Source organism: Anomaloglossus baeobatrachus, chromosome 4, assembly GCF_048569485.1.
Source record: "Anomaloglossus baeobatrachus isolate aAnoBae1 chromosome 4, aAnoBae1.hap1, whole genome shotgun sequence".
NCBI classification, from domain to species: Eukaryota; Metazoa; Chordata; class Amphibia; order Anura; family Aromobatidae; genus Anomaloglossus; species Anomaloglossus baeobatrachus.
In genome coordinates, this window is record NC_134356.1 from 438,593,293 (window position 1) to 438,612,180 (window position 18,888).

At 47.6% G+C, this 18,888-nt stretch overlaps 1 protein-coding gene across 2 annotated transcripts in view; it reads left to right on the plus strand.

Annotated features, from left to right (window-relative positions):
• ACSBG1 (acyl-CoA synthetase bubblegum family member 1) overlaps positions 1 to 18,888 on the plus strand; it is a 155,822-nt gene that overhangs the window by 102,542 nt on the left and 34,392 nt on the right. For both annotated transcript variants that reach the window (XM_075345498.1, XM_075345499.1), the window contains 2 exons: positions 10,498 to 10,578; positions 14,529 to 14,678. In XM_075345498.1, the coding sequence (XP_075201613.1) occupies positions 10,498 to 10,578; positions 14,529 to 14,678 (231 nt within the window). The remainder of the gene's footprint in view (positions 1 to 10,497; positions 10,579 to 14,528; positions 14,679 to 18,888) is intronic.

The window sequence follows — 18,888 nt, forward strand, 5'->3', positions numbered from 1 at the left end:
AGGGCAACAGATCATGTGAAAATATAATTTTGATGTCATTCTCAAAACTTTTGGCCATGACTGTAATGCCCCCCTTTATGTGTCAGTGACAGAAGCTGCTTTGGAGGTGCTCTATATTCCTCTCTTGGCTCCTGTGCGTCTACACAGGTTACACCAATGGTATGTTTGCCCCTACGTTAAGACTAGAGATGACCAAACCAGTTGAAGTTCGGCTTTGCTCGGTTCAGCCGGACTTTAGATGAAGTTCTGTTTTAGACTTGACCTGAACCCCAATGGAAGTCACTGATTGACAGTTTGGCTCTCCGCTTACATATAGCTAGCCATAAGCAAAGCACTTCCAGGGGAGGGAAGGCAAGGTATCTATCTATATATATATATATATATATATATATATATATATATATATATATATATATATATATATATATACATATATATGCACATCGACAGTATATATATGACCACATATATATGACCACATATGGGGTATTGGTGAACTCAGGAGAAATTATATAACAAATTGTAAGGTCCATTTTCTCCTATTACCCTTTTTGAGAATTAAAACAAAGCAACATTTAGTGGAAATATGGTAATTTTTTATTTTCACAGCCCAAAGTTATACAATTCCGTGAATCACCTGAGGATTAGAATTGCTCACTTCACCCCTAGATGAATTCCTTAAGAGGTGTAGTTTCCAAAATTGATTTACTTGTGGGGGATTTCTATTGTTTTCGAATGTAAGGGGCTCTTTAAACTGGCCATGGCATTCACAATCTATTCCAGACTATTGTTGCTCCAAAATTCAAATTGTGCTCCTTCCCTTCCAAGCCCCGCCGTGCTCCCAAACAGTTTTTTCCACCTCTGATGGTGTATTGGTGTACTCAAAAGAAATTGCACAACAAATTGTATGGTCCACATTTTCCTTTTACCTTGTGAAAATGAAAAAATTGGGGCTAACGCAATATTTTTGTGGTAAAAATATATTTTTTATTTTCATGGCTCATTATTATAAAATTCTGTGAAGCACATGCAGGTTCAACGTTTGTCCAGCCAATTTTGTGGCCGTTTCTGTGGGATTTCCACTATAAAGGCACATCAAACATGACATGTTGTCCACTATTTATTCCAGCCAATTTTTCAGCTCCAAAATTCAAATAGTGTTCCTTTCCTTCCAAACCCTACGTGTGCCCAAAGAGCAATTTCCCACCATATACAGGGTATCCCTGGTCTCAGGAGAAATTGCACAACAAATTGTATGGTCCTCTTTCATCTGTAACTTAGTGAAAATGAAAAAATTGGGGTTGTCATAACATTTTTGTGGTAAAAATGTATGTTTTCATTTTTATGGCTCAATGTTCTAAAATTCTGTGAAGTACATGCAGGTTCAAGGTGCTCACCACACCTCTAGATAAATTGCTTCAGGGCTATATTTTCCCAAATGGGGTCACTTGTGGGGGGTTTCCCCAATTTAGGCACATCAAGGTCTCTGCAAACACGAGATGGTGTCTGCTATCTATTCAAGGCAATTTTGCACTTCAAAATTAAAATAGTGCTCCTTCCCTTTCAACCCCTGCAGTGCGCCCAAACAATAATTTTCTACCATGATATCATGGTATCAGCGTACTCAGGAGACATTACACAACAAAATGTTTGATTGCTCTCAGTGAGAGAAACAAAATTAAAATTTTGTAGTTTTGATACCTTTTAATGGCTAACTAAAATAAAAATAATTTATTAAATAATTAAATTAAATAATTTATTTTTATTTTAGTTAGCCATTAAAATTTTGTTTCTCTCACTGAGAGCAATCAATCATTTTTCAACTGGCTAACACGGTACCAAAACCTTTTTCTTTTAACAACAAAATGTGTGGTACATTTTCTCCTTTTACCCTTGTAAAAATGAAAAAAATGAGGCTAAATCAATGTTTTTGCAGGAAAAAGTAAAATGTTCATTTTTTTTCTTTCCACATTGCTTTGGTTCCTGTGAAGCACCTAAAGGGTTAATAAACTTCTTGGATGTGGTTTTGAGCAGTTTGAGGGGTGCAGTTTTTAAAAATGGTGTCACTTTTGGGTATTTTCTCTCACACAGGACCCTCAAAGTCTCTTCAAATATAATGTGGTCCCTAAAAAAATATTTTTGTGAATTTTGCTGGAAAAATGAGAAATTGCTGATAAAATTTTAACCCTTCTAACTTTTTAACAAAAAAAGTCCGCTATATATTCTTTCAGAAATGGTGCCTATGTAAAATAGATACTGTATGTGGGAAATTTTATTAATTATTTTGCGTGATATAACTATTTAGTTTAAGGGCATAAAAATTAAAAGTTTGACAATTGATACTTTTTTTTATTTTTTTACAAATTTTCATAATTTTCATAAATAAGTGCAAAAGATATCGAGCATAATTTACCACGAACATGAAGTATAATGTGTCACGAAAAAACAGTCTCAGAATCACTGAGAAATATGGAAGAGTTAAAGATTTATTATCTTATAAATTGACACTCAAATTAACATCCAAAATGTGCATTTACCAAAAGACATATCAACTGCTCATAGAGTAGACATGGCAGAGTAAGATAATCATGCAGAACACCACAATGTATATAGAAAGAAACATGTTGTTAGGGCCAGGTGGACGGGCAGACCCAGGAGGTGGATCCACTGGGCCGAACTCCTTGATGATGGTAAGGGTCCGGTAGCTGGAGCACTACAGATAACAGGACAGTCCGAGCACACGAGTATAATGGTGAAGTCCCTGGGACCACGGAGTCACTGATGGTAGTCCGGGTGACGGAGCTCAGGTTCGGAAGCCGAGATGATGTCAGGCGGAGTCCGGAACCGCTGGAGCAAGATGACGGGTCACCGCAGGGATCAGAGATGGTACGAACGGTCAGGATGGCAGATAGACAGCGTTCGGGATTCGGCAGGACCGGATGGCAAGACAGGATCGGCTCTAGAAGAGAGAGAGGTGAGTATCTCACAGGAACACAAGGAGACCTGACTCCTAGCTTGGGAAACACGAAGAACAGGCCCCGCCCACTTGGACACTAAACCCCTTTATACCCTGTACCTGTGTGCTTCATTTCCTGTCAGTGGACGCTGGCCCTTTAAGAAAGGGTCAATGACCGCGCGCGCGCCCTAATGCGCATGCGCGCGGCCCGGGTGCCAGAAGCCAGAGCAGGAAGCTGAGAGGAGGAAGCAGCAGAGCCGGGCTGGGGCTGGGAAACCGACGGGCGCCGGGAGCGGGGACCAGGAGGCCTGGGGATTGCAGGACATGGCGGCTGGAGAGCGGGGAGCGTGGCAGGTGAGCCGGGGATCAGAGCAGGGGACCCGGGGAGCGTGACAGTACCCGCCCCCCACGCCCCCCTCCCCGCAACCGGGACAGGAAGGCACGGATCAGAGGAGTGCCCACATTCTCCCGGGGCTCCCAGGACCTATCCTCAGGACCATACCCTGCCCAGTCCACCAGGAAGAACTGTCGACCCCGTACGGTCTTCATGGCCACGATATCCCTTACCGCATAGATGTCGTCATCGGCAATAGGAGGAGGAGCCGAACTGGTAGCAGCGGAGAAGGGACCAAGGACAACCGGCTTGAGCAGGGAGACGTGGAAGGAATTGGGTATCCTCATCGTGGCCGGGAGCTGCAGCTTGTAGGAGACCTCATTGATCTTGCTGAGGACTTTAAACGGCCCGATGTAGCGAGGTCCCAGCTTGTAGGATGGTATCTTCAATCGGACATACTTGGAAGCAAGCCAGACGAGATCTCCAGGAGAGAAACACGGAGGGTCCAGACGTCTCTTGTCTGCGTGTCTCTTCATCCGCAGGGAGGCATGTGCAAGGGACGCCTTAACAGAGTCCCAAATGGTTGTAAAGTCACGGGCTACAGCATCAGCAGCAGAGACATCCGAGGAAGAGGATACAGGTAATGGGACGGAAGGCTGAAGTCCGTAAACGACATGGAAGGGAGAGCTGGAAGAGGACTCACTGACGTGGTGGTTATGGGAGAATTCAGCCCAAGGAAGAAGCGTGGACCAGTCGTCATGATGGGCGTTGACGTAGTGACGTAAGAAGGAGATCAATATCTGATTGACCTGTTCCACTTGGCCGTTCGACTGAGGATGGTAGGCTGAAGAAAAGTCCAGAGTCACTCCCAGATGTTTGCAGAGAGCCCTCCAGAAGCGGGAGGTGAACTGAGTTCCTCTGTCGGACACAATGTGTGATGGAAAGCCATGCAAGCGGAAGATGTGATGTATATAGGCGTCCGCGAGTTCCTGGGCAGAGGGCAGTCCAGCCATAGGGACGAAATGAGCCATTTTAGAGAACCGATCCACCACGACCCATATGACTGTGTGTCCGGAGGACAATGGCAAGTCTGTAATAAAGTCCATCGCAATGTGTTGCCACGGAACTGAGGGTATAGGCAGAGGCAGAAGACGGCCATATGGCAGGTGTTTGGGCGTCTTGTTCCTGGCACAAGAGGAGCAGGCAGAGACAAAAGAGGCGACGTCCGTGCGAAGGGATGGCCACCAATAATGACGTACAATCGCACTCCAAGTTCTCTTCTGACCAGCATGACCGGCTGTTTTCGAGGCATGGCCCCAGTGTAACACTTTTTGCCTGTCAGTCTCAGAGACATAGGTCTTCCCGGGCGGTATCTGGGCCAGGGTGACAGGGGCCACCGGAATGATTTTACTAGGACAGATGATGGGTTGGGATGTCTCCTCCTCCTGCTCCATGGGCATGAAAGACCTGGACAAGGCATCAGCGCGTACATTCTTGTCCGCGGGTCGGAAATGGAGCTGGAAATCGAATCTGGCAAAGAACAAGGACCACCTGGCTTGCCGTGGGTTCAGTCGCTGAGCAGACCGCAGGTATTCTAGGTTCTTGTGGTCCGTGTAAATAATAACGGGGTACACTGCTCCTTCCAGAAGGTAGCGCCATTCTTCCAGAGCCAGTTTGACTGCCAATAGCTCTCGGTCACCGATTGTGTAGTTGCGTTCGGGCGCTGAGAAGCTCTTGGAGAAGAAACCGCAAGTCACCATCTTCCCGGAGGAGGACTTCTGCATGAGCACTGCTCCGGCTCCCGAGGAGGAGGCATCCACCTCCAAGGTGAACTGGCGGTTTAACTCCGGACGGTGGAGTACAGGAGAGGAGGCAAATGCCCGCTTCAGAGAACCAAACGCGGCGTCGGCCGCAGGTGACCAGTCCTTTGGATTAGCCCCTTTCTTGGTCAAGGCGGAGAGAGGAGCAGTCAGAGCAGAGAAATGAGGGATGAACTGGCGGTAATAGTTGGCGAATCCCAGAAAGCGTTGGATTGCCTTCAGTCCAGAAGGAGGAGGCCAGTTGAGAATGGAGGAGACCTTCTTCGGATCCATCTGCAGTCCGGTATCGGAGATGAGGTAACCCAGGAAGGGGAGAGAAGACTGCTCAAAGACACACTTCTCGTACTTGGCGTACAGACGATTCTCTCTCAGTCTTTGTAGAACCAGCTGCACGTTCTCTCTGTGGGTTTGGAGGTCCGGAGAGAAGACAAGGATATCATCCAGATACACCACCACACAGACGTAGAGAAGGTCCCGGAAAACGTCGTTCACCAATTCTTGAAAGATCGCTGGTGCGTTACACAGGCCGAAGGGCATCACGCAGTATTCATAGTGCCCATCGCGAGTATTGAACGCGGTCTTCCATTCGTCCCCAGAGCGGATGCGGACCAGGTTGTAGGCACCCCGAAGATCCAACTTGGTGAACACACGAGCTCCTCTAAGCCGATCAAACAATTCGGGGATGAGCGGCAGGGGGTACTTGTTTTTCACGGTGATTTGGTTCAATCCCCGGTAGTCTATGCATGGGCGTAAGTCGCCTTCTTTCTTCTTCACGAAGAAGAAACCTGCTCCAGCAGGAGAGGAGGATCTCCGAATGAATCCCCTTGCCAGGCTCTCTGTGATGTAAGTAGACATGGCCCTTGTTTCGGCTGGAGACAGTGGATATATCCGTCCTCGAGGTGGTGTAGTTCCCGGGAGCAGGTCGATGGCACAATCGTAAGGACGATGTGGCGGAAGTACCTCTGACTCCTTTTTATCAAAGACGTCCGCGAAGGACCAGTAGGCCGAGGGCAGTCCCGGTAGGGACTCTGGAACCGGAGGTCGCCGGATGGGTTGTATGGTCTTCAGACAGTTCTCATGGCAAGAAGAGCCCCATCGGGTGATTTCACCAGTGCCCCAGCTGACGGATGGTTCGTGCGTCCGTAACCAGGGAAGTCCCAGCAGGATTTGATGGGACATGTGTGGGAGGACGTAGAGAGCGATGTTCTCGGTGTGCAGGGCACCGATACGCAGTTCGACCGGCTTGGTGATCCAGGAGATGGTGTCAGAGAGGGGTCTCCCATCCACAGAGGCTATCACGAGGGGTTTGTCGAGTGGAGTAACAGGCACCTGGTACTTGTCCACAGTGGCCTGCTGGATGAAATTGCCTGCTGCCCCAGAATCGAGGTACGCCTCAGCCGTGAACCGCGTCTCTCCCGTTGTCACTTGCACAGTCCATGTAACCGGGTCTGAGAGAGTCCCAGCACCTAGGGTGGCCTCTCCTACCAACCCTAGGCTTTGGAGTTTCCCGGCCTCTCTGGACAGGAGCGTAGCAGGTGTGTGCCCTCTCCGCAGTAGAAGCAGAGGCCCTTGGCGAGCCGCTCTGCTCGACGTTGTTCAGACTGCCGCACGCGGTCGATCTGCATGGGCTCGTGGACGGAGACACCAGATGCCGTTGACTGGAGTACGGCGGGCTTCTGCGGAGGAGAGGAATGTCGTACCGGACGTCTCTCACGGGACACCTCTTTGGATCGCTCCTGAAAGCGAATGTCCACTCGAGTCGCTAAGGTAATCAGGGCATCCAGGGTGGACGGTACGTCACGACCAGCCAGCTCGTCTTTAATTCGACCCGAGAGTCCTTCCCAGAAGGCGGCGGTTAGGGCCTCGTTGTTCCACCCGAGTTCCGAAGCCAAGGTGCGAAAACGGATGGCGTATTGACCCACCGTCAGAGTCCCCTGACGTAACCGGAGAAGAGATGAGGCAGACGCGGAGGCGCGTCCGGGCTCGTCAAAGGTGCCACGAAAAGCCTGCAGGAAATCTTGGATGTTCTTGGTCACCGGATCCTCCTTTTCCCACAAGGGGTTCATCCACGCCAGTGCCTCACCCTCTAGATGGGACATGATGAAGACGACCTTGGCTTGGTCGGAGGCAAACAAATGCGGCAGCTGCGTGAAATGGAGGGAGCATTGGTTTAGGAATCCCCTGCAGGTCTTGGGATCTCCGGCGTACCGGGGTGGTGAGGCCAAACGAAGTCTGGAAGCATCCGAAGAGGCTGCCACGGGAGCTGGAGCCGTGGATTGACTAGTGGAAGCCCGAGATGCTGAAGATGTCACTGACGCTTGTAGCGTGTTCAGGCGGGCGTCCACAGAAGACATGAATTGCAGCATGCGGGTCTGAGTCTCACGCTGGCGTGAGAGTTCCTCCTGTAAGGCTGCTAGTGCTGCAGCGGGATCCATGGCCTGTTCTTACTGTTAGGGCCAGGTGGACGGGCAGACCCAGGAGGTGGATCCACTGGGCCGAACTCCTTGATGATGGTAAGGGTCCGGTAGCTGGAGCACTACAGATAACAGGACAGTCCGAGCACACGAGTATAATGGTGAAGTCCCTGGGACCACGGAGTCACTGATGGTAGTCCGGGTGACGGAGCTCAGGTTCGGAAGCCGAGATGATGTCAGGCGGAGTCCGGAACCGTTGGAGCGAGATGACGGGTCACCGCAGGGATCAGAGATGGTACGAACGGTCAGGATGGCAGATAGACAGCGTTCGGTGTTTGGGATTCGGCAGGACCGGATGGCAAGACAGGATCGGCTCTAGAAGAGAGAGAGGTGAGTATCTCACAGGAACACAAGGAGACCTGACTCCTAGCTTGGGAAACACGAAGAACAGGCCCCGCCCACTTGGACACTAAACCCCTTTATACCCTGTACCTGTGTGCTTCATTTCCTGTCAGTGGACGCTGGCCCTTTAAGAAAGGGTCAATGACCGCGCGCGCGCCCTAATGCGCATGCGCGCGGCCCGGGTGCCAGAAGCCAGAGCAGGAAGCTGAGAGGAGGAAGCAGCAGAGCCGGGCTGGGGCTGGGAAACCGACGGGCGCCGGGAGCGGGGACCAGGAGGCCTGGGGATTGCAGGACATGGCGGCTGGAGAGCGGGGAGCGTGGCAGGTGAGCCGGGGATCAGAGCAGGGGACCCGGGGAGCGTGACACATGTCCACAGTCAAAGGTGTATACCTAAGGCCACGATCCATCACTGCTGTGCCGACACCAGGACCCTACACGTATTTCGGCGTGTAGCCTTCATCAGGGAGTTGTGGTAAATACACTGGCTCCCCATAGGCAAACACAGTGGCATTTGCCCACATATATTGTGGCCTGGGATGTTCTGATTGATTGTATTTTTGACCAGTCTATCTTCTAATATATTTTACAGGCAATGTATGAAAACCCGACATTCTATAGAATACCTAGGCAATGTATACAATCTTTGCTGATGGCAGATCAAACTATTGTAGCGTGCATGCATGGGCGGTCTTTCACCTTTACTCGCGCCTGCACATTACAGTACTTTGATCTGCCCTCAGCAGGACAGATCAAAGTGCGCCTGCACAGGAGCACAATGTCGGCCTATTTGTATGACTTAGGACACGTCATCCACACTGGGCTGGGTAGAAGGAGGATGGCAAAAGCTGCAGAGAGGAGGCGCCAGACTGGAGAGCAGCGACAGTCATCGGACCGGACCGCCCCATAGGTGAGCATAATAAAAGTGTTTTTTACATCATACAAAGGGTCTGGGCTCTTATATACAGTATTCGGGAATGCTGAATATAAGAGCTCACTGGTGGTGGCCGCAGCTTATAGGGGCCAAATCTGGTGACAGGTTCCCTTTAAGAAAACTCATGCACTTCCTGCAGAAAATATCAGCAGCATACATTGGCTCGCTCTGTGGATGCGAGATCAGCAGTATATCACTTTATGCCGCTGCCACGGATTTATATGTGCTGCTCAGCTGCATCGTTCCTACAATGATATATTCAGGAGAAGCTTCTCGGGAATGTACCCTTAATGTACAGATTTTCATATACATCTGTGTATGTGTGACGCCCTGGCAAAACCAGGTAGTCACAAAAGTGTACATCCTCCTTGCTACCACCAGAAACCCACACTCAGGTACAACACACAGCCATTAAACTCTAGCCACCCCCCGTGATAATAAGGACACACCAGTGGGCTAGATCAGGTGGATGAGAACGCCCACCTAGGGGTCCTGAGGTGTCAGGGGCGGGAAGAGAACAGTTGAGTTTGGACAGTTGAAGTGAGAGGAGCGAAGTGTGCAGTGTAGTCAGGGGTAGGAGCTCTTGAACTACCCGGCTAGGTGGCAGACAGTGAACAGGGCCACAGGCGACGGAGATCCGGTTGCGGGAGACCTAAAGTGGACCGGGGAAGGGTTGTAGCCCGCCGGTGCCGACAGCGGGAATCCGGTCCGGAGGTCGTGCACAGTCTGGGTGCCTGGACCCTAGTGCGAGGAAGGTTGCAAGCCCCTCTCCAATTAATCAGCCGGTGACAAGGTTCCAGACTTTGTCCAGTTAACTGCCCAGATAGGGCGAAACAGAAGCCCAACGCGGGGCATAGGGTGTCCGTCAGAACCCACTGAGATCCCAAGGGTCAGCTTTCGTGGGCCACAGCTCCCAAATACATACAGAACCGGGAGTGGACTTCTCCGTTCCATGCAAAGTTGTCCAAAAGGAAAGGAAAACACATAGAGCAGGAGGAAGGGACACCTGTTTATTAATCTGGGTGTGGGACCCGAATACACCCTCCAGAGGCAGCCGGCCACTGGCAACTTGGTTTACTACTGGACTTGTGTGCAATTACTGAATTGTGAGTACAGCATTGACCCCCAGTCCAATCCAGCGCGCTACCTCCAGCAGCCATCACTCCCGTGTTCAGACTGCAGGCCCCGGGACTACACCTCCCCTATCCGTGGAGGGGATTCCATCTTGCTGCCCTGCTCCATCAGCCATGGGCGCCCCATCACCAGGCAGCGGTGGTGCCACCATCCCTCACAGCAACCCATGGGTGGCGTCACAGACACAACACCTCCCTTGTAAATATCCCCTTTCCGACGGTTGTGAGGACGGGCAGCCGTGCGAGCCCGGGTCCGGTCACCACTCAAGCCGCAGCAGCGAACCTGGATTTGAGCAGGCCCCCGAGAGAAGCGGCAGCGGCCCCCGTCCGCAACATATGTGTATGCATGTTTGTAGGAGATTAGGTCAAATGTTAGAGTCCATTGTGTGGATGATCACATTCATGTGAGTATATATTTAGTGTTTCATGACAATTGGAATGTGTCTTGACTAATGTTTTAAACAGTCAATAAAACCTTGTTAATAACAGATATTAATTTATTCACAGATATGGGAAAAGTTGCCACATCTTAAAGCTGTTGTGCAATACAAAGGCAGTTTACAAGTCAAGCGTTCAGATCTGTACACGGTATGTCATAAATTCAGGTTACATCAAGGACATCAAGTTCAAACATTCAGTTTCCAGTAAGCAATATCAGCATAGCTATTTTGTCTACAGCTGTGCTCACACTTTACATAAGGAGGTAAAGTAGAAGTTGTTATAAGTTGAACACTCTATTGCCACAGTTCATGTAAGAGATCACAGATTTGTACTGTACATACAACAATGTCTGTAAAACGATCTATCACCAATAAGACATCACATTGTTTGTACCCCTTGTCTATAGCAAATCGGTGGCTGTTTATGGCCTAGATCGGCCCTGTAAAAGAGTATAAATCTTACAAATCTATATACAAACCACTTAGTGCTTATTTATTGGCTTGGTTAGATGAACATTCTATGGGCACAGAACGATCTTTAATAGATCATTCTGTAGAATAATATGTTATCGTAAGCACGTCACCTATTTACACAGGACTATCATTTTTAAGCTGGCTTAAAAGTCATTGCAACTGATGAACGCACGTTTTGCTCATTCATCAGGTTAAAGCCAGCCTGTGGAGTCACCGATTATTGACTTGTTTAGATGGGCCATTACAGTATAGTACATATAAGCTATACATGATTGTGTTAACCTCTTAAAGGGAACCTGTCAGGTCCCTTATGCATTCTAACCTAGAAGCAGGGTGATGTGTGTCATAGTAACCCCTTTCTACCCATCCCTGTGTTGTAATAGTGTGTAATATGAATGTATAAAAATATGTTTTATTACTTATGTGTTCCGTATGTAAATAAGCAGGGGCTCTATCCCCATAGGCGTCGCATTGCCCTGTGAGCGTTTGCATGTTTTCCGTGGTCTCACACCCCTGTGAGTGTGATACCATGGATTTACATGAGCGACGTTTCCGTTGCTCCTCGAGATCCTGCGCGTGCACACTTAACATTCCCGCAGCCTTCTTATCTGGGTGCTTGCTTCTCGGCTTCAGACGCACACTGCACATGCTCAGAAGACTCCTGCGATTCCGGTCATGCACTGTCTCGGCTGTTTACTTGCCGGCTTCAGACACGCTCTGTGCATGACCGGAACCGCAGGAGTCTTCTCAGCATGTGCAGTGCGCGTCTGAAGCCGAGAAGCAAGCGCCTGGATAAGAAGGCTGCGGAAATGGTAAGTGCGCACACACGGGATCTCAAGGAGCGACGGGGACATCACTCATATAAATCCATGGTATCATGCCCACAGGGGCGTGATACCACGGAAAACATGCAAATGCCCACAGGATGATGCGATGCCCAGGAGACTAGAACCCCTGCTCATTTATATACAGAACACATAAGTAATAAAACATTTTTATACATTCATATTACACACTATTACAACATAGGGATGGGTAGGAAGGGGTTACTAGGCCACACATCACCCTGCTTCTAGATTAGAATGCATAAGGGACCTGACAGGTTCCTTTTAATGCACCATGACAGATGTATCCATCATGGAGTTGGTCAAGATGTGTGGAGCAGGTTTAGGAACTAATCTGTTCCTCACATAGAAAATATTAGATATTTTAAATAACCAGGCACTACCTCTAACACCAGAGACTGGAGCTAAGCTTCAGCTGTTGCTGGTAACCATTTAAATGTCGTTGTGAATGGCTGATTTCCATGGCCCCGTGCACACATTGAGTGTTTGGTGAGTTTTTTACCTCAGTATTTGTAAGCCAAAACCAGGAGTAAGCAAAAAAAAGATTTTATTTTTTTGTACAAATTTAAAAAAACATTTTTACCATTAAAAGAAACATATGTGAAGAAATTGGTAATAAACATTGTAATTGAAATGATTGCGAGAATAACCTTTTTACCATATTATAAATGCCACAAAACCAAAACCCAAAAAGGAATGGCAGAATTCCATTTTTTTTTACAAGTTCATTTCACTTTTCAGTACATTTAATGGCTAAATTAATGCTGTTATTCAAGACTACAACTTGTTCTGCAAAAAAAAAATCCCTTATGCAATTATGTAGATGGAAAAATAAAAGCATTATGCTTCTTGGAAAATAGGGAGGAAAAAATGAAAGCGCAAAAATTCCCAGGTCATTAAGAGGTTAATAAGAAATACACTTTAGCACATGTAAGAAATGCAAAATATTGTATATACTGCAACCTCTAATATAAGATAGCATATAAACAGTCATATGAAAAAGTTTGGGCACCCCTATTAATGTTAACCTTTTTTCTTAATAACAATTTGGGTTTTTGCAACAGCTATTTCTGTTTCATATATCTAATAACTGATGGACTGAGTAATATTTCTGAATTGAAATGAGGTTTATTGTACTAACAGAAAATGTGCAATCTGCATTTAAACTAAATTTGACAGGTGCATAAGTATGGGCACCCTTATCAATTTCTTGTTTTGAACACTCCTAACTACTTTTTACTGACTTACTGAAGCACTAGATTGGTTTTGTAACCTCATTGAGCTTTGAACTTCATAGGCAGTTGTATCCAATCATGAGAAAAGGTATTTAAGGTGGCCACTTGCAAGTTGTTCTCCTATTTGAATATCCTATGAAGAGTGGCATCATGGGCTCCTCAAAACAACTCTCAAATGATCTGAAAACAAAGATTATTCAACATAGTTGTTCAGGGGAAGGATACAAAAAGTTGTCTCAGAGATTTAAACTGTCAGTTTCCACTGTAAGGAGCATAGTAAGGAAATGGAAGAACACAGGTACAGTTCTTGTTAAGCCCAGAAGTGGCAGGCCAAGAAAAATATCAGAAAGGCAGAGAAGAAGAATGGTGAGAACAGTCAAGGACAATCCACAGACCACCTCCAAAGACCTGCAGCATCATCTTGCTGCAGATGGTGTCACTGTGCATCAGTCAACAATACAGCGCACGTTGCACAAGGAGAAGCTGTATGGGAGAGTGATGCAAAAGAAGTCGTTTCTGCAAGCATGCCACAAACAGAGTCGCCTGAGGTATGCAAAAGCACATTTGGACAAGCCAGTTACATTTTGGAAGAAGGTCCTGTGGACTGATGAAACAAAGATTAAGTTGTTTGGTCATACAAAAAGGCGTTATGCATGGAGGCAAAAAAACACGGCATTCCAAGAAAAGCACTTGCTACCCACAGTAAGATTTGGTGAAGGTTCGATCATGCTTTGGGGCTGTGTGGCCAATGCCGGCACCGGGAATCTTGTTAAAGTTGAGGGTCACATGGATTCAACTCAGTATCAGCAGATTCTTGACAATAATGTGCAAGAATCAGTGACGAAGTTGAAGTTACACAAGGGATGGATATTTCAGCAAGACAATGATCCAAAACACCGCTCCAAATCTACTCAGGCATTCATGCAGAGGAACAATTACAATGTTCTGGAATGGCCATCCCAGTCCCCAGACCTGAATATCATTGAAAATCTGTGGGATGATTTGAAGTGCACTGTCGATGCTCGGCGACCATCAAACTTAACTGAACTGGAATTGTTTTGTAAACAGGAATGGTCAAATATACCTTCATCCAGGATCCAGGAACTCATTAAAAGCTACAGGAAGCGACTAGAGGCTGTTATTTTTGCAAAAGGAAGATCTACAAAATATTAATGTCACTTTTATGTTGAGGTGCCCATACTTATGCACCGGTCAAATTTAGTTTAAATGCGGATCGCACATTTTCTGTTAGTACAATAAACCTCATTTCAATTCAGAAATATTACTGAGTCCATCAGTTATTAGATATATGAAACTGAAATAGCTGTTGCAAAAACCCAATTGCTATAAAGAAAAAAGGTTAACATTAATAGGGGTGCCCAAACTTTTTCATATGACTGTGTGTATGTATATATATATATATATATATATATGTATATATATAGTATATACACAGTATATATAGTATAATATACAAGATACATAAGATATATAAGGTGTTATGAACAATTATTCAGTAATTCTGCTTTTTTATGATTTTCTAGTGGAAAGAGTTCATGGAGCTGGGAAATGACGTCAGTGATGAGCTCCTGGATGACATTATACAATCCCAGAAACCGAATCAATGCTGTGTCCTTATCTATACCTCTGGGACCACTGGAAACCCAAAAGGAGTGATGTTGAGTCATGATAATGTATGAGAAAATGATGACAGACCGTAAGCTGTGACACACAGTTCGATTTTTCGGCCTGAGGTCTAGAATGTGCATGGGGAGATATGTTACATCTCGTGGCTCTCCTGAGGCAGTCTCCCATTCCTTGCCTGCCACGAGCACTCCTGCTCAGCAGCGCCGAAGGTCTGCCAGACTGCGCAGTGTGCAGGAGATACCTTCTCAGAGAGGCAGCAGAAGGGTGACACCTAGTGGTTCTCCTGTTACAAGGAGTGAAGCGGTCTCCCATTCCTGGCCTGCCGCAGACTCTCCTGCTCAGCGGCCCCGAAGGTCTGCGAGGCTGCGCAATGTGCAGAGGTTTACTGCTCAGGGAAGCAGTGAGATTCCCGTTATCTCTCCACATTGTGAGACCGAGGATCCCGCCTCTATTTCCCAGAGGCAGGAGGGTGAGCATGTGCAATGCGTGGTGGGTCCTGATTCGCTCACTAACTAAAGAATGTATGTCTGGAACACCAATGGTGTGAACAGGGTGCAAGACTCAAAAATATACAACTAAACAATAGGATAAAGAGTTGCACACCAGTCACAATGTATAGGGGAATAATGAAAAGCATAACTGCTATAGGAATACTAGACTGAAAAATACAATGGACTATGTGAAATAAGTGAAAAATATGAAAATGGTATCTGCATAACTGCTATGAAAAATAGGAATGAGAGATATTTAGCCATTGTATTGATCAATGCAAAGGAGCCCCAAAACCAAACGCCAAGGTAATCTCTATTTTTGGGGTCCCTAACCTATGTGTAACCTCACCTGCAGTTAAAAAACTTGCTCTGTATGGGAAGCAAGGGACCAAGCTATATATGTGTGTGAAATAAGACACATGGCTATGGGTGGGGCAGGGTTCTCAGACAAAAAGTGCATACTAACTAAAGAATGTATGTCTGGAACACCAATGGTGTGAACAGGGTGCAAGACTCAAAAATATACAACTAAACAATAGGATAAAGAGTTGCACACCAGTCACAATGTATAGGGGAATAATGAAAAGCATAACTGCTATAGGGATACTAGACTGAAAAATACAATGGACTATGTGAAATAAGTGAAAAATATGAAAATGGTATCTGCATAACTGCTATGAAAAATAGGAATGAGAGATATTTAGCCATTGTATTGATCAATGCAAAGGAGCCCCAAAACCAAACGCCAAGGTAATCTCTATTTTTGGGGTCCCTAACCTATGTGTAACCTCACCTGCAGTTAAAAAACTTGCTCTGTATGGGAAGCAAGGGACCAAGCTATATATGTGTGTGAAATAAGACACATGGCTATGGGTGGGGCAGGGTTCTCAGACAAAAAGTGCATACTAACTAAAGAATGTATGTCTGGAACACCAATGGTGTGAACAGGGTGCAAGACTCAAAAATATACAACTAAACAATAGGATAAAGAGTTGCACACCAGTCACAATGTATAGGGGAATAATGAAAAGCATAACTGCTATAGGAATACTAGACTGAAAAATACAATGGACTATGTGAAATAAGTGAAAAATATGAAAATGGTATCTGCATAACTGCTATGAAAAATAGGAATGAGAGATATTTAGCCATTGTATTGATCAATGCAAAGGAGCCCCAAAACCAAACGCCAAGGTAATCTCTATTTTTGGGGTCCCTAACCTATGTGTAACCTCACCTGCAGTTAAAAAACTTGCTCTGTATGGGAAGCAAGGGACCAAGCTATATATGTGTGTGAAATAAGACACATGGCTATGGGTGGGGCAGGGTTCTCAGACAAAAAGTGCATACTAACTAAAGAATGTATGTCTGGAACACCAATGGTGTGAACAGGGTGCAAGACTAAAAATATACAACTAAACAATAGGATAAAGAGTTGCACACCAGTCACAATGTATAGGGGAATAATGAAAAGCATAACTGCTATAGGAATACTAGACTGAAAAATACAATGGACTATGTGAAATAAGTGAAAAATATGAAAATGGTATCTGCATAACTGCTATGAAAAATAGGAATGAGAGATATTTAGCCATTGTATTGATCAATGCAAAGGAGCCCCAAAACCAAACGCCAAGGTAATCTCTATTTTTGGGGTCCCTAACCTATGTGTAACCTCACCTGCAGTTAAAAAACTTGCTCTGTATGGGAAGCAAGGGACCAAGCTATATATGTGTGTGAAATAAGACACCTTCTCAGAGAGGCAGCAGAAGGGTGACACCTAGTGGTTCTCCTGTTACAAGGAGTGAAGCGGTCTCCCATTCCTGGCCTGCCGCAGACTCTCCTGCTCAGCGGCCCCGAAGGTCTGCGAGGCTGCGCAATGTGCAGAGGTTTACTGCTCAGGGAAGCAGTGAGATTCCCGTTATCTCTCCACATTGTGAGACCGAGGATCCCGCCTCTATTTCCCAGAGGCAGGAGGGTGAGCATGTGCAATGCGTGGTGGGTCCTGATTCGCTCACTGACGTCACACGGCTTGATGACAAGGCTGGTGACGTGGTGAATCCTGACTGGCCAGGCTGGGACGTCGTGGACCCTGATTGGGTCAAGTCCGTCATCTCCGCCTCGCGCCCGCCCTCGGGTGGAGCTGCACCTCCTTAAAAGCTCCCCCTGCCATCATGGCGGCGCGTGACCGTCCTTCTATGTTTGGATGTCTGGCAGCGTGCTGCCACGCCACTGCTCAGGCATTACTGTCTCTTGTGGGCTTGGCCCTTGCTGCTCCGGCAGTACCTCGTTTGCAGGCCGTGTTCCTGCCTTGCTGCTCCGGCAGTACCCCCGTCAACAGGCCGTGTTCCTGTCCCAGGTGAGCTCCTCAGGTCTCCATTGGACTCACCTGGTTATTGAAAGCACATGTGCGTGGGCACCTCTGTGCTACCCTCGTGCCATATTCTCGTGACTTCCACTGGCACACGTGCGTGGGCACCTCTGTGCTTCCCCGTGCAACAGGTACACCGAGCCGTGAGATCTGTGCCATACAACCCTCACGGGTTAGGGCAGATCGGTGTACATAGATCGTCTGTGACATTCCAGACGATCGCTAGCAGCAACCCGCTCACTCTTCACCCACCATAGCGGCGGTCCCTTACACCGCACAGTGGACCTTGACCGGCGGAAGCAGTCCATTTCCCATCTTGGCACGCTTCCCCGGGTCCCCCTCGTAACATTACGGTCGCGCCAAAGGTCTGGCTATGGCTGAAGAGCAGCAGCAGTTGCTGCGTTATGTGCAGCAGTTGGAGTCACGATTGGCAGCAGTGGAGCAGTCTTCCTCCGATAAGACTACTTAGACGACAGTCGCCACCCAGGTGGCTACCCAGGCTGTGCTATTGGGCGGAAGGTCTCCTCGCCTTGCGCTTCCAGAGCGCTTTAGCGGCAACAGCTCTGAGTGCCGTGGTTTTATAAACCAGGTTACCACCTACTTAGAGCTGTCCGCGACTCTTTACGCTACCGAGAAGGCGAAGGTAGCCTTCGTCCAGTCCCTGCTCACAGGGAGAGCGCTGAAGTGGTCCACGCCGTTGTGGGAGCGCGGAGATCGTGTGGTGAATAACTTAGCAGCTTATCTTGGGGCCATGAGAATGGTGTTCCTCGGGCCTCAAGTCACCCACGATTCCGCGCTGCGCCTCCTACGACTTCGGCAAGGGTCTGCTTCAGTCGGGGACTTTGCTGTACACTTTAGGACACTGGCCGCAGAGCTGGACTGGCCGGATAAGGTCCTTGTCCCTGTGTTTTGGGAGGGCCTGGCAGGGTTTGTCAAAGACGCACTGGCCACACGTGAGGTGCCTGCCACTTTAGAGTCCTTGATTCAGGTTGCCTCTCGCATAGACATCCGCCAGGCGGAGCGAAGGCTCGAGGTCTCTTCAGCACCCACGTCTTCTCGGCCTAAAAAGCGTCTGACTCCCGTCTTCCATCAGACAGGTCCCCCAGCCAGTCCTGTAGGCGACTCCGTGGAGTCAATGGAGGTGTCCAAGGTGGTCTCCTCTGCCCCAGGTTCTCGGTCTTGTGTCATCTGCTTTTCCTGTGGGCAGAGGGGACACATAGCTACCCTATGTCCCAAACCGTCTGGAAAAGACAGCGTCTAGTTTCTATCAGAGGGGGGACTCTAGACGCTACTTCTCCCTCTAGGTTGACTATCAGCGCCCAGTTGCAGTTCGGCACTACTCTCTTCTCTGCCCTGGCTTGCTTGGACTCAGGCGCTGAAGGCAATTTCATCTCG